This window comes from Marmota monax, unplaced genomic scaffold (genome assembly GCF_021218885.2).
Source record: "Marmota monax isolate L192 unplaced genomic scaffold, Marmota_monax_Labrador192_F-V1.1 WCK01_AAM20220418_F8-fsc00013, whole genome shotgun sequence".
Classification (NCBI taxonomy): domain Eukaryota; kingdom Metazoa; phylum Chordata; class Mammalia; order Rodentia; family Sciuridae; genus Marmota; species Marmota monax.
Window position 1 is genome coordinate 4,614,915 of NW_026692202.1, and position 16,041 is coordinate 4,630,955.

Below are 16,041 nucleotides of genomic sequence, written 5' to 3' on the forward strand. Positions count from 1 at the left end.
AAAAAGCTGAGTAACACATTGCTATTTCCATATTTATATGTTTTTCTCCTTTATTAGGTGTAGCATTTTTTTCAAAGTTGTTCCCTGTTGTATCTTTAATATCTAGAAGCATGTCTTGCACATAATAGATGCCTAATAAATAGCTATTGAATGAAAGAAATGAAAGATGAATAACACTTGGTATTGTATTAAGGTTCTCCAGAGAAGAAGAACCAACAGGGTATGTGTGCGAGTGTGTTTGTAGACAAGATTTTAAGGAATCCATTTCTGTGATTGGAAGTATGACAAGTCCTAAATCTACAGGATGGAGACTTAGGGAAGGGTTTCAATTGAGTCTAAAAGCAGTCTGCTGGCTGATTTTCCTCCCCTCTTTCTCAGGGAAGGATTAGTTCTTGTAAAACCTTCACTTGATTGAATGAGGCCCACCCACACTTTGGAGTAAAAGGTGCTTTACTCCAAGTTCACTCGTTTAAATATAATCTCATCTTAAAAACATCATCACAGAAATATCTTGAATAATGTCTAACAAAATAACATCATAATAAGGGTATGGAATAGTCTTATACGTAGTAGTATAAAGTCTGTATAGTATAGTATATAGTAGTGTATAGTCTTAAACTACTGCCATGTAACACCATAAATTGGTACAACCACTTTGGAGAATAATTTGGCAACATCTAATAATATTTGAATATGTGTATATCCTACTCTGAGCAATGTTACTTCTGTTTCTATGTCCTGGGATGCACTTTAGATCACAGATAAAGCTTAAAATTTTTTCTGAAGAATTGTTTGTAATAGTACAAAAATGGAAACAATCTAAATATATTATGGCTGGAAGAGGAATCAGGGTTTAATAGTGTGCAGGAGTTAGAAAGAATGAATTAGAATTACGTATACCAACATGGACTAATTGTAAAAGTTTAATGAAAAAAAATTAGTTGCAAAAGGATTTTTTAATAGTTTGATACCACTTTTGTACACTTTGACAACTCAATAATATATTGTTTGTTGCAATGGATTTTTAATCAAGATTTTTTCACTACCCAAGATTCTGCTGATTTCATACTCAAAAGGGAAATCCTCAGAAGCACAGACCTTTCATCTCAGATCTTGTGGTAGAGGTGACTAAAGATGTGCATAACAAGTTATTCAGTGGAAACTTGCTCATGTGACCAGTGGACTTCTTGTATCTACACCCACTTCTCTCATTCTTACTCATTTAGGACAATGACTTTTAAAATATGTAACCTATAAACAAACTTAAAAGTCAAGAATGCCAATGTTCCAAAGACATATTGCACATATTTTCAGTTAAAGAATAGATGGAAGAATTGAAATTAAAAAAAAATCACATGGGAGTCATAACATTCAGTTGCACCTATTGATATTTTTTACTTAAGTAACTCAGTATGTTTTCTTTAAGAGTGAAATAAATTGAAATTGATGTACTGTTTTTTTCTTATTAAGATTTTTTTTTTTTAATTAGATCTTAAGTTTGGGGTAAAGACATTGCATTTGAAGTTAACCTTATTTTTTTATTTAACACTTAACAATCTTCTCACAAAAAGTCTGTTCTGATCAGGCCTCTGCACTGTTTTTGTCTCCTTTGTAGTTATCTGATGACGGGCGCTATGTCTTGTTATCAATAAGGGAGGGATGTGATCCAGTGAACCGACTCTGGTACTGTGACCTGCAGCAGGAATCCAATGGCATCACCGGTATGTTATTTTTCAGACACAGATAATTATTCCAGGAAGCTCCATGAAAAAGCAATTATTTTGATTTTCTAAGAAATCTTCTTCCATTCTACCATATCATCTCAGTTCATATGATTTTATTCTTATAAAATGAAGAAAAATGGGACGAAGCATTTTCTTTGTAGAGTGAGGTTAACCATGTTTTGTGCACTTGAGTGTGAAAATATCCAGATGGAAAGTGTTAGGGAGAAGCTGCCCATTGGTTTGTAAAGTCTTATAACTATCTAGATGTAATGGTGCAAACCATCACAGGTGAGGGGTTATTAGAAAAGAAAGATTTGCCAGATTAACAGACAGCTCCTCAGTCTGGAGCTACATGCACAGTAACAGCCTGATTTTGCTTCCTGAAGACTTATATGTTGGAATGGGAAGCATAGAACCAGCCATTCTGAAGATGGTTCATTTTTAATGTTATCTTCCAACATCTATCATACCAACACTGTCATCAAGTGTGAAAGCTTTGCAATAGCATAATTTACTATGCCTCAGATAGACCCTGAATCTCTGTCAGACAGGCTGACATCTGGATAAGGGCACTGAACTAATTATACCATGTTCTGGTTAATGAAAAATAAATATATTGTAGAGATGCTTGAATTAGATTTTCAAAATGACAATATTGAGTGCATTTCTGTAATAATTTATTTACCCTCTTTAATATCTAAACCTGCATTACATGATTATATGAAAATATTTACTTCTGATTGGGCATCCTGTCATTTTTAAACTTCTGAGCCGATCCACATGCTGGCATTCTTAGATACTACAGAGCACCATTCACACAAAAACCTGGATGAAGTTAGCAACCTTTTTTTTCTGGTGTTAAATATATATCTCCATTTGATAAAGCTGTGTTATTGTCTTCAGTTAAAAATAAAAATAGGTACACCCATTTTGGTCTCAAGAAAACTATAACAACCATGTCAGTGTTCACATTCTCTGACATTCCTCACCACTATGTCTATATAGAACTGAGCAAACCTCTTAGGATTGAATGTGAATGAAGTAGTGTTGCTGTTCTGCACACAGTTCCTATGTGATTCTGAGATGGTAGAAAGGACCTAACCTTTCTCCAGTTTATTAAAAATTCCAATTATAGTGTTCTTCCTCAAGAGAGCACTGTTTTCATTTTCTATTTATAACTGCATTATGTCTTTAAATTATTAAGTAGGCTTATGTTATTAAAAGATGCAAGGTAACAAATTAAAAATACAAATTGCTTAACTTGCTTCAAATAGGGACAAAATTCCATACATGTACTCGTATATTAAACTATTATTGCTTAATGCACTTTAAAAAGAGCTAGCAGTGTACTTTGAATGAAACAGGTGAATACTGCCTAAACTCAAAGAAACTTTTTTTGTTTCCTTCCCAATGTCCTTATCTTTCCCTTTTTTTACCCCTCTCTCATTTTATCAGAAAATGCTAGGAATTAGAGAAGAGAATACAATAGACAAGAGATTGGGATTCCAAAAGGAACATGGTGTGGAGGTGCACTAGGCCCTCAAAAACAAGATTCTAGACAGTGTAGCCATGAAGGAATGTGAGAACACAAAGGAGAAGCATCTGAGAAACCCTAAGTGGCTATGTGAAGACACAAAAAGAAAGAACAAATTATGTCTCTTACTGTGTGCTCACAACAAAGATCACTTCTGTGACCTCAAAATGTAGGGGGTGGATTTCTCCCCACCAACAAGCAAGCATTCCATCTGCAGTGGTTACCTGCTGGGTGTCCTTCAATTCAATTCAGTTGTGACCCCATCTTCCCAGAGATAGCATCAGATCCTGCAGGTTGAACAATCAGTCCCATGAGTTTACCCCCACTTAGGACCCAGTCACAAGTCCAGACTCTGGATTTCTGACTTAGTGGCTACCAGTTGGGGTTCCCACTTATTGTGTTCAGTTAATTTGCAAGAGTAGCTCACAGAATGGAGAAAAACACTAGACTTAAATTTGCTAGTTTATTTTAAAGGAGACAAGCAGCCAGGTGAAGAAATATAGAGAGTGAGATCTGAAAGGGTCCCAGTGTGGGAACTTCTGGGACATGGAGTTGGACTGTGTTAACCTCCTGGCCCGTTTTTGTTCACCTTTCTGCAAGCCTCCACCTGTTCAGCTGTCTCGAAGCCCTTTGGGGGCTTGCATAAGCATGGTTGACGAATGGACAACCATGCACAAATGTGATTGGGTAAAAGGGGTGTGATGTAATGATACCAGTGGGGAAACACAGCGAGGCCTGTCTGTTCAGATTCTTCTTGGCCTCTTTGTGCAACATTCCTTCCTTGAGGGTTTGAGCAGGACTGAAACAGGGCGCCTGTGGTTAACTGTCAGAGAATTTCTTTGTGGCTAGCACAAAGGCAGGAAAGTAGGGGAAGATAAGAATGTGTTTTTAGTTTTTATTATGGTCCACCTTGGTGAAAAGAAAATCTCATCCCTGTGACCTGCCTTGGAGAGAAAAGGGAACAGGGGAAAGGAGGGTAGGAGAAGGTGAGAGAGAGAAAGAAAGAGACAGAGACATACACAGACTGGTTTCTGAGACCTAAATGCCCCAACATTATAACAAAAGATTTTGACCTTTATCACTCTGATGCTGCTTCAGAAACCAGGGACAAAAGGCCCAATAATTTAACCTTACTGTTCTAGTCATTTAGATATTACAAGGGCTATGGGAGTTACGAGCCAAAAACCATGGACAAAATAAATCTTTCTTTTTCTCTCTCTCATACACATGCACACACATACATGCACACATTCATATATACATATTTTACATATAATATATCTATATATAGATTTTAGATATATGATATATATCATAATATCACAGCTTAGATGCATTCAGATTGTCAGAGCCTATTTACAGAGTAAGCCAGATCCTAACCTGTCTTCCAGCATGGTCTTTCTTGAATTACTGACAGTTGACTTCTTTGCTTCCTAGGGAGGCTTTTGTGCAGCTTAAATGAAGAGACTGACACAGGGCTACCACTGATAAATGTTAGTATAATTGTTTTCCAAATTGTTCTCTTTTTTTCTTAAGTCTTCCAGAGAAACTTTAAGATTATTATGTCATGATATGAAATAAATCTATCTGCTATAACTGTGTGTAAACACAAATTTTCTTGGGACTCTCTCTCTTGGAGTCACATAGGACCGACACATTTTTTACTAAAGTTATTCTGAGGTGCTTTATGAGTGAATGTATCAGAGAAGCAGAACCAGTAGTTGGTGTATATTAAGAGATTTATTATGAGGAATTGGCTTATGTGATTGTGGAGAACAGTTAGGCAATTCTGAGATCTGTAGGGCCAGCCTTCAGAAGGATGGACAGTCTGGTACTATTGTCCAGAGGTGGAATTTCCTCTTCTCTAGGGAAGCCTCAGATCTGTCTTGAGGCTTTTTCACTGATTGGCAGGTCCAGAGGGATAATTTCCCTTGCTTAAAATCAACTGATTGTGGATTTTAATCACATCTACAGAATGCCTTCACAGCAACACTTAGGTTACTGTTTGATTAACTGGAGACATCAGCCTGGCCATGTTGATAGCAAAAAGACCATCCCAGTGAGCTCATGGAAAACCACCTGGAAAGTAAGAGTCAACACATTTTATGATACTATCCTGGTTTCACTTTTTCCCAAGGTCACTAAACTGACAGTGTTATAAGTTCACTGAGGCATTTGGGAAAGTAGGTCATGTCTTGAGGATAAGAAAGCAAAATTGGGAGTGGATAATGGGAGAGGTGGATTTGAAGCTGTTCTGCTGGACACTAATGGGTTAATCAAGAGCCTTCTCCAGTAATAGCTGCCAGGTTCCAGGTACAGTGTGGGGCTTGTCATCTCTTTTAAATTATTGCTTTACTAGCATTGAATGTGTGGATAACAAACCTCATTCTTTTGAATGGCAGTCCTGGGATTCTGGAAACTCTGGGCAGTTGTAAGGATTGACCCAGTGGGGGTCAGTTTTGCCCTTGGGTTCAGAAATTAATTGCACAGGACAAGATTAAGAGAGTTCTTGTTAATTGATCACTGGTTCATTGTGGGTTGGTAATGTGATTATTATGACTGTTTAAAGAAACAAGTACTGTTGTCCCTTGGCATCCATGGGGGTTGGTTCCAGGACCCTTGGCAGATGCTCAAGTCCCTTATATTAAATGGTATAGTGTTTGCATAAGCCCTACACATATTCTTCTGTATTTTTCACATCATCTCCAGATTACTCATAATAGCTAATACAGTGCTGTTACATTAGTTGCTATGCTATACTGTTTAGGAAATAACGACAAGAAAAATGTCTGTACATGTTCGATACAGTTGCAATTTTTTTTTCCAAATATTTTCAATCTGGCTGGTTGAGCCAGAGGATGCAGAACCTGCAGATATAGAGTACTAACTGTACTGTATGTTTTTAATTATTGAAGAGATTAAGTAAATTTAATCTCTAAAAGGGGGTCTAAAAGAAGACATTGCAGATATACAGTGATAATTAAAATTATTCAAATAGTTCCTGTCAATTATAGTTGGGTATCTTGGGACAATAATTACTACTAAGCTTTAGGTTATATTTGAATTTAAATCTGTTCCACCACTCAATAACTGGTGACCCTGGAAGGTTGTTTTCCCCTCTCTTAAGATGCCCATGTATGCAAATAGGAGAAGAGTGTCTGCCTCACAGAGAATTGTGAAAAATGCTGGAAATGCATAGAGAAGGGCTCAGCAGACTTCCTGGCCCACAGCAGGTTCTCAAGTATTTCTTTATTCCTTTTTCTTTTTTTTCCCTTATCTGAAAGGGGAATATTTGGAAGCATCACACTTTTGTTTTAGATTACAAAGAAAAGGAAATTGAGGACATCCTTTAATTTTTTTTTTTTTTAATTTCAGTTATCAAAACTGCTCTTTAAAAAAAAAGACAAAACTACTCTAAATACAGGCTTTGGTATTAACTTGCAAAACCAGATTCATAATTAGAAGAGTCCTTTAATCAGAGAGAAACAAATACGTGCTCCTCCAGTGGAGACCATGTGGGAGGGTGTCTCACTATACAGGTTGAAAATTGACAGCTCAGGGGTTCGTGCCCTGCTGTGAGAGTGTCCACCTCCCTCTTGCTATTTCCTTACTTGCTCCCCATTTTTATTATCCTTTTTAAATGAAGGCAAAGGGTAATTAGCCTTGAACTTAAATTCATGAACCCAAATGTCGGATGAGTTAGTTAAGAGCAGCTGATGAATGAAAATTAAACCCCATGTCATGAAACCTCTGCTGTTTATTACTGAATCTGCACCATTTTTGATAATCCTAGAGTCTTTCTGCTCTGACTTTAATCTTTTTTCCCTTAAAGGCAGGGAAAATTATCAGCATTTTTCATCTAGATTAATTCTTTATTAATACGCCACAAAACTGCATAGGTGGCTCTTTCCTAATATGTTTGTACCTTTGTGTCTCAAGAAAACCTTCTACCCAGATGCCTTTTGAAAGGAGAAGCACAAAATAAGTGTCCAGGAGCAATTTAATGTCATAGAAAAGGCACAGAGAGAGCAAAGCTCCATTATTATAGGGATCCATCAAATCTTGGGATCTCATAAAACTAGAATCATTTTGTCATATAAGTTTGAATTGCTGTTCTCTCCCATGCTGTCCATCCTACTAGCTGCCTTATGAAGAGGGCAGGTTTCCTGTTGTCCTGTGCCTCTTTTGGGAGAACTTTACTTCTGCCGTTCACATTTGCAGTGCTTTACCTCAGGATAATCTGAAGACATTGGTTGCATAGTTAGTAGCTGCAGTTGCTCCTTTTCCTTGCCTGGTCTGAAGAGGTGCTTCCCATGGCCCACCTCATGTGCACCGCTCTGGAGAAGTGATATTAAGCTTATTATCTGGGGCTTAGAGGTTTATGTATGTTTTTAACTCTTCGAAACAGTTGACAGCAGGCGCTCTACAAAGAACATTCCCTTCTTCTCCACTGGCTAACATAGAAGCTTGTTTGCAGTGGCCTCATTCTGCTTTGGGATGCAAGGTGTCTGCCTCTGAGGTTCCCAGGTGCCCTTGTGCTTTTGGTAGACACTTTTCTCTATGTGTTGCCCTTTCCTCTCCCCCACTGTGCACAAAATCATTTGGTGTGCAGATCTGTGCACCTCATGGGCCCAGGGACCAAATCTGTCTTGTTCTCTGTGGAGACCCCAGTGCCTAGTGGTAGGTGTACACCAGCTTGTCCCTTAGTGATCCTTGTATCCAGATGGCTGCTTTATGAGCCATCCTCCTTTATACCTGTTAATTAATTTACTTGTGAGCATTTTTTTTGGTCCTTTCTAAACCCTGAGAGAATGGTGTGTTGCAGACTGTGTTTCGGTCCTATGTTTTGTATGAGCAGATTTTCTGCTTTTTATTTTTCTGTTGTTTGTTTAAAATCAAAAGTGAAGAAGTATCAAGGTATAACTAAGGATACCAGGCTATTATTATTATTATTCAGAAAAAAAAAAAGTCAGCTGAATCTTGACTCTTCTGATTCTTAATATGATTGATGCCTGCAGATGAGTGGAAAGTAATCATCCCCAACCTTGCAAGAAAATTATATCTGTCTTGATTTTTTTTAGTTATATTTTTCTCTGCTTTTCTAAATTAAATCATTTATTTTGGAAAAAAAACACACATACTTTGTTTCCTGAGGTTGCTATAAATAATCCTATTTTGAATATGTAAAGTTGCTTCATATACTTAAACTAAATTTAGAATTAATTTCCACATATTTTCTACCTTACATTTAAATATCAGGCCTCAGAGCTATCTCTTATCTCCCAAATATATGAACATTTAAAAGTTTACATGAAAATTTAAGTGAACTTATACTTTAAAATATAAATATATTTATAAGTATATGAATATATTCAAATTAGGCATAAGTTTCTAAGTATTTGTATTAGAAAAGTGGAAGATACTACTAATTCTTTTAAAATTTAAAATTGGTTCCTTTTGTTGTCTTTAATTATAGACAACTATAGGCAAGATTACTCTAAGATCTGGAACTGTGTTTTATGTTGTTAGGGAGCAGACGTGTTTGGATGCCCTCCTGTTGGGCACCGGAGGTGATGGCAGCCATGGTTGTCCTTCCAGGGCTCCTGCCCTCTGGACAGTAGCATGGAACTTGTCAGTGGTGGATTCTGGGGATTGTCAGAGGTGCTGTGACTCCATCTGCAGCCCCAGGCTCAGAGCCAGGACATCTCTAAACTCCCTCTCTGTTTTCTTTCTTGTAGTTTTCCTTTTCTCTTTCTTTCTTTCATTTTTTTTTTTTTTTTTTTTTTTTGCAGTTACTTTATTCAGTTACTTTATTTCCTACTTTATAGGATAATCAGCAGCAAAATAGAAGCTGGCCATTTGTCCCTGTGTTGAATCGATTTGAAATTATGACCCAGGTTTTGAATAGAATCCGTAAGAGGCAATTGTTAGGTGAAGAGAACTGAATAAATCTGAGGTCCTTCTTGCTATTAACTCGACACACTTCTTCAACAGGCCTGAAGTGGTCTCTGCTCCCATCACAGCATTAATGAAGTGACTTTGGAAGGAAGGGGGTTGCTGCTGCTGCCTGGTTTCTATAAGTACACCCTGTACTGCATCTAGACTTTCACTCACCTGTCTCTCTGATTTTTCCTTTTTTGCTGCATGTTTGATCACTTCATATTGATTGGTACTTTCCATGGCTTTATTTTAATCCTTTCATGTCAATAAAGAAAATTAACTCTCTCCTGCACAAATTCGTCTACACTACATGGTAGCATGTAACCATAAAAGAAAATTCAATATTTGTCATCACTGGCTAATACAGGAGGGCTGAGCTCCTGTTTTTAAGTAGTGGAGATGATATTGACCCTGTAGTTCATGTCCCGTGGGGTGGGCATCCTTTGGGAGTAGAGTGGGAAACAGGAGATACACCTTCAAGAAGTTGTAAGCAAATGAGCTGTTCTAAGCTTAACATGTCATCTGAATGTTAAAAGCCAGGCCAATAGAGGAGGAGGACTCCCGTGAGAAGTCAGAGAGCTGGTAGAAAATGTCATGGCTTCCTGAGTGGGGATGCAGATGCAGGAAAAAAAAAAAGAATTAGAATACCAAAAGACTGCATGAAAATAAGAAGTAAAATATGAAATTTGATATAAAAGAGAAAAATACTAATGATAACATTAATGCTTTTGTGGGGCAGGTACTGGGATTGAACTCAGGGGCACTAGGCCACTGAGCCACATCCCCAGCACCCCCACACACACCTTTTTTTTTTTTTTTTTTTTACTTAATTTAGAGACAGGGTCTCACTGAGTTGCCTAGTGCCTCAGTCTCTTGAGCCACTGGGATTACAGGCACGCAACACCATACCCAGTGACATTAGTACTTATTTTTTAAATTATAAAGACTTTTTCTAGATTAGATTTTAAGTTTACTCTCAGTAAATCCTTCTCTTCAGAACCATCACATTCCATTTACTTCTGTCACTTGAAGAATACTGTGGTTATCTGGAATAATGGTACCTATTTGCATGGAACATTCCCTGTGTGCCAGGTTCTGAGCTATGTGTGTTGATAATCCATTCAGTCTCCGCAAACTGTGAGGAGCACGGGTTACTCTCCCCAGGAAACCAAGCTGTGAGCCCAACTAGCTTTCCCAGTACCATTTAAAGATTCGGATCCAGGCCAGTGTGGGCCCCAGCCTGGGTTCTAATCATTACTGTGTGTCAGAGCAGGACAAAGGAGGACCTTCAGGCCAGAGGACAGCAGCCTCTTGCCCCTCGGTCTCCACACACCTTGAGTTTCTTGTTATTGTGATGTGTGAAGCCTATATAGTTGTTATAAAATATAAAAAGCACTAAAGTACTATTATTAAGAGAACTTCATCATTTTCTATGAAAAGCAGTTAATCTCCTTGATGATTTTCAAAGAAAGGAATGAAAATATGTCTTTGCTCTAGGAAAAGCCTAAGAGGATTTGTTTTAAGCTAATCACTCAGTAAACAAATTGGTCCCCACCAAGAAGCAGCTTTATAAAAAGCAAGTTTAACTTTAATGTGGAGAGGTTCAGAAATTTAATTCTTTTGGCTTCAGAGTGAATAGTGATACTTACAGACAAAACAACTTCAGAGAAAATGGGCAAAAAGGGAAAGGGTTACAAAGCTAAGCCATGACTGGTTTTTTTTTCAAAGCAATTTTTCTGTTTTCCATTTAAATCAACATGGTTCTCCCTTGTGTGTAGCAAAAATGAATGAGTCTCATTGTCCCATTGAAATACCTTTTCTCATCAATTATTTCTTTATCAAAACCCAGAGGCGGTATTTCAAAGAGCAAAAGGATTTCATGAGCTTTTAAAAAAAACTTCCTGCCCCGTGAGGGCCTACATTTTGGACTGTATATCAGATTTTATGGCTTGCTTATTCTGAATGAGCTTTTGACTCACAGTATGAATTTATAATTGAGTTACTGCTTCAGAATTTGGTAACAGAAAATGACCAGAGTGAAGTCTTGGTGTTCATTGGAACTTGATTACTTAAATACCTGTGCCACATCTTCAGAGGCATCTGTGTATTCAGCAGTCCTGAATGAAATTTCTACCTGATTTTGCCTCTGCTGCAAGACCATTTTAGGCAGAAACCATTAGATGGTTAGTAAGTGAAATATGGGTTTCACATCAAGAAATGCTTTATTGTCAGGAAAATATTTCAGGAATCTGACATTTCACTGGACTAAGATTTTGTGTTTACAAATGTCATGGTTGATAAAATTATGTTTCATCATCCTTATTATAAACAAATGAGCCTTTCTGATTATCTTAAAACTTTGCATGGCTTGATCCTGTTTTACTTATGTTATTGTTCTTTTAAGGTATGGAGTTTATTGTTAAAGCCTTGTTGTGTGTGAACTAAGATTTAATTTCCCTTTGAGTGGATCACCTGCTGAGTAGTCTTTTGAGGTTAGTAGTTTGAAAAAAATACAATTGTAACTCACATGCAAAGTTTAGCCGTTTATGAAAATTGATTTAAAAACTGTTTCTGTAATTGGGCAGATTCAATATTCTGAATAATCTCCCAATGGAAATAGTTGAAATGATGTAAAATGTCTATAAAGTATGTTTCCAAATACATTGCTACTTTCGCACAAAATAAAGGAAACCATAGAGACCAAAACCAGAATGAAAGCAGGGAATTTAGGATGGAAGGTGGATTGTCCCAGTGGTTCTGCTGGGGCCAGCTGGATGGGAAATTCGGCCCATGTTTCTTCCATGGTTGAGATTCTAATGAGAGGTGCCCTCAGCCTAAAGGTGGTTGATAAATAAACCTGCAGTGTCAGGGCAGGAGTGTGCAGGGTATAGTAAGGAAACTTGCCTGTCATCACCTTGGCCCTGAGGACAGATGAGGGAAGACGAAATGTGAATTTTCCTCCTAAACCATGAGAGCAGTTGTGTGCAAGTTAGTCAAACTGATGGTGCCTGTGAGGTCCAGAAGTCTTCAAGCCAAGAATTAAATTTAACGTGCTCCCGGGTTGGCTGTATTCCAAGAGGCAAGCCAAGGCAAATACAGATCTTCTCTGGAAGAGTGCCACTTCAGCCCAGGCCTCTACGAATTCCCACAGATAAGAGTTTCAAGGGAAATCAGCAGTTCATATTTAAAAGCCTAAATCAGACAAAGACATTCACCCCAAGAAATAGAACCACCAGGAGCACCAGACTGGAATTATCAAATTCTCAGTATAAAATAAATATGTTAAATATACTTTTTAAAAATAAACAGTATAATACTGCTGTAAAATAAACAAGAAGCAAGCTTGGAATCATAACAAGAAACAAGATATCAAGAAGACTGAACAGAAGAGGAGATTAAACACAGCTAAAGAGAGATTTAGTGAAATAGAATGTAAATATTAAAAAGTACCTAGAATGTAGCCCACCAAGGATGGAAAAACGTGTTATTAGTCATGAATAAGAACAAACTCCTTTCAGACATGATAAACTAAACATTGGGACCAACCAGTCTGCAGAGGACAACTAGAAAAGCACCCCACCCCCCAAAAAAATGTTTGAGCATTTAACAAAGCAAAAGAGAAAGTGAATAATAATTGGTCTCAGGTAGTACCACGAGAGTGATGTAGTTATCTTAATATCAAAGCACACATATCTAAGTAGAGATAAAACTTGATAATCATAAAAGGTTCAATTCAGTTTTATTTAAGTATAATATTTCTGTGTATATCTAGCAGCATAATTTCAAAATGTAGGGGGCAGAGATGAATAGACACAGTTAGAAGAAGACAAACCCACAGTTACAGAAGGGCATTTTCTGTCTTTTTTTTTTTTAGAAATTTATAGTTATATATTTGGGTTCATCCTGACAAACTCATACCTGCAAGGAAACCGATTTCAATTCATGATTTCCCACTTTCCCCTCCATTCTCCCTCCCCTTTTCCATTCTCCTTCCTGTACTCTATTTGATTTCCTTTTGTTCATCTCTTAATTTATATTTGATTGTTTCTCTATATATCCTATCCTTCCCTCCCCCTTTCCTTTATTTTACTCTAGCTTCTGCATATGACAGAAAACATTTCAACCTTTGAGTTTCTAAGTTTGGCTAATTTCACTTAGCATGATGTTTTCCATTTCCATCCATTTACCAGCAAATGCCGTAATTTCATTCTTTTTTTTTTTTTAATGAATGAGTAAAACTCCATTGTATGTATGTATACACACACATACAATATCACAATTTCTTAATCCATTCATCTATTAATGGGCATCTCGGTTGATTCCATAATTCAGCTATTGTGAATTGTCCTGCTATAGACATTGAGGTGGCTGTATTGCTGGAGTATACCAATTTTAGATCTTTGGGGAAAATACCAAGGAGTGGGATAACTGGTTCATATGGAGGTTCTGTCCCTAGTATTCTGAGGAATCCAAACTGCTTTCCAGAGTGGTTGTACTAGTCTACAGTCCCACCAAAAATGTACAAGTTTACTTTCTCACCACAACCTTGCCTGTATTTATTGTTGTTCACATTCTTGATCATTGCAGAGGGGCGTTTTTTTAAAATAAGCTATGATAGAACAAATGGCCAAAAAGAAATCAGTAAATACTTGGAAGATTTGAACACTATAATTAACAAATGACCCAAGAGGCATATTTAGCAAATCATACCCAGTTATCACAGAACAAACCTTCTTTGCAGTTGTACACAGAACACTTAAAAAACAATTTTTTAAAAAATTAGGTCACCCAGCTTTTCTCAATAAATTTAAAAAGACTGAATTAATACCAAGTGCTTTTTAAGCCCAGTAAGATTTAGCCAGCAGTTAATAGCAATAACCAAAAGATGAATAATCTCATAAACATAATGTCAAGTGAAAGAAGTCAGATGCTAAAGAATATGAATTATGATTTCATTCTATATAAAGTTCAAAAATGAGGCAAAGCTCAGCTGTGGTGTTTATGGATGCAAATGAAGGCAGAAAAGGTACAAAGAAAAGTGAGAAATTCTCAAAGTCAGGAGGATGGTTTCCTACTGGATGTGAAGGACTTGGTTGGAATATCAGGGTGTAAGAGTTTCCTCCTTTTATGAACAAAAATGTAATAATTTTCCTTCTATATGTTCTTCCAGAAGAAATTTAGAATGATGTTGTCAGATTCCCTATAAATCTCATCTGGATTTTGATTAGAATTTAAATTTATACATTTCCTCTGAAACTATCTGCACCTTTGAAATGTTGGGTCTTTCCATTTAGGAATATGGTATACATTTCTAGTTATAAGGGTTCTTTTTTTTTTAATTTTTAAGTTTTCTTAGAAAAAATTTAGAGATTTTTTTTTATATAAACTTAACATTTCGTGTTAAATGCATTCCTAGGTGTTTTATATTTGCTTCTGTTGTAAATGAGGTACACTCACCCCCATTTTCTAATTGCTTATTGCTAGAATATAGAAAAGCTATAGTGTTTTATTTTGGGGGGGGGGTGTTATTTTGGTGTTTTTTTTTAAACTACTGGTCTTTCTTAGTCTCAGTTCCAATCACTTAGAAATAAGTTGCATTTTACTATGGGTAGATACTAGTAGTCATGGTTATAATTTTCACATTCCATTAGTATTTCTAGTTGACAGTTGAAAAGAAATGAGTCTTAGTAGGGGATAAAAAGATGGCTCAAAGACACACAGCTAAATATTGAGAGGACTGGGTTGTTTAGTGATTCTGGGGATTTGAATGTAGGCCCTTATGAGTCCTAGCTAAGTGCTCTACTAGTGAGCTAAAGTCCCAGCCCAAAAGCTGGGGTCTTAACTGTAACATGTGTGACACAGAACTCTCTATGGTAAAATTGTATTTTCCCTAACAAGTTTTATTAAACAGCATATTATATAAAGATATGCTGTGGACATGAATGAGATCATGAATGTAAAGTACTCAAGAAAAACACAAGGAATATAATTGAACTATCCAAGTTAAAGTAGCAATTTCACTGTGAAATTGAAAGGTGATTAGAGATACCTCAAATCTATCTTGGCCTTTCAGTAGTTTAAAGTCAAAGAACTTTCTTGTTTATAAAATTTTTGAGATATTCTCTGATCGTTTATGTCAGATACATTTTGAAATTGATGCTTTCCCAGTGGATTGGGGTAGGGGAGGTTCTTTCTCTCCCCTCACCGCTAGCCTATTCAGGGGCCCCTTTCCTCTTTCTCGTGCCTTAGAACTTCCAGATATCATATCTGCCTCGTGTTCTGAAGATAGAAAACATCCCCCCTCCATATACAAACCTACATCATTGTTTGACATTGGGATGGTTATGGGAGTGTTTTGTTCTTCACCAGGAATCCTGAAGTGGGTGAAACTAATCGACAACTTTGAAGGAGAATATGACTATGTCACTAACGAGGGGACAGTATTCACATTCAAGACGAATCGCCATTCTCCCAACTATCGCCTGATCAACATTGACTTCACGGATCCTGACGAGTCTAAGTGGAAAGTGCTTGTTCCCGAGCACGAGAAAGATGTCTTGGGTAAGATCACAAGCCACTTGAAATTCATGCTTTGTTTTTGGTGAGAACACTAACAGGTTGGTGCATCTCATTCTCTGGTGACTGGTTACAAGGTAAAGAACCTTTGACCTCTAATCAGGAATAAATTATCTGAATAGTACATCCAAGTCCTTGCTGTGTGACACCTTGGTAGCTTACTATGAGATCATGTGGAAATGCAGAGTAAAAATCATAAAGGTATGAATTCAGACTATTAAAAGTGTTACTTTTTTTAAATAGCAGTTTTCTTTGTTTTCTTATTGT

At 36.9% G+C, this 16,041-nt stretch overlaps 1 protein-coding gene across 1 annotated transcript in view; it reads left to right on the forward strand.

Moving 5' to 3' along the window:
• Positions 1–16,041, forward strand: part of Prep (prolyl endopeptidase) — a 119,018-nt gene that overhangs the window by 55,415 nt on the left and 47,562 nt on the right. Inside the window, exons 7-8 of the mRNA XM_046430652.2 lie at positions 1,616–1,721; positions 15,568–15,759. Coding sequence (XP_046286608.1) covers positions 1,616–1,721; positions 15,568–15,759 — 298 coding nt within the window. The remainder of the gene's footprint in view (positions 1–1,615; positions 1,722–15,567; positions 15,760–16,041) is intronic.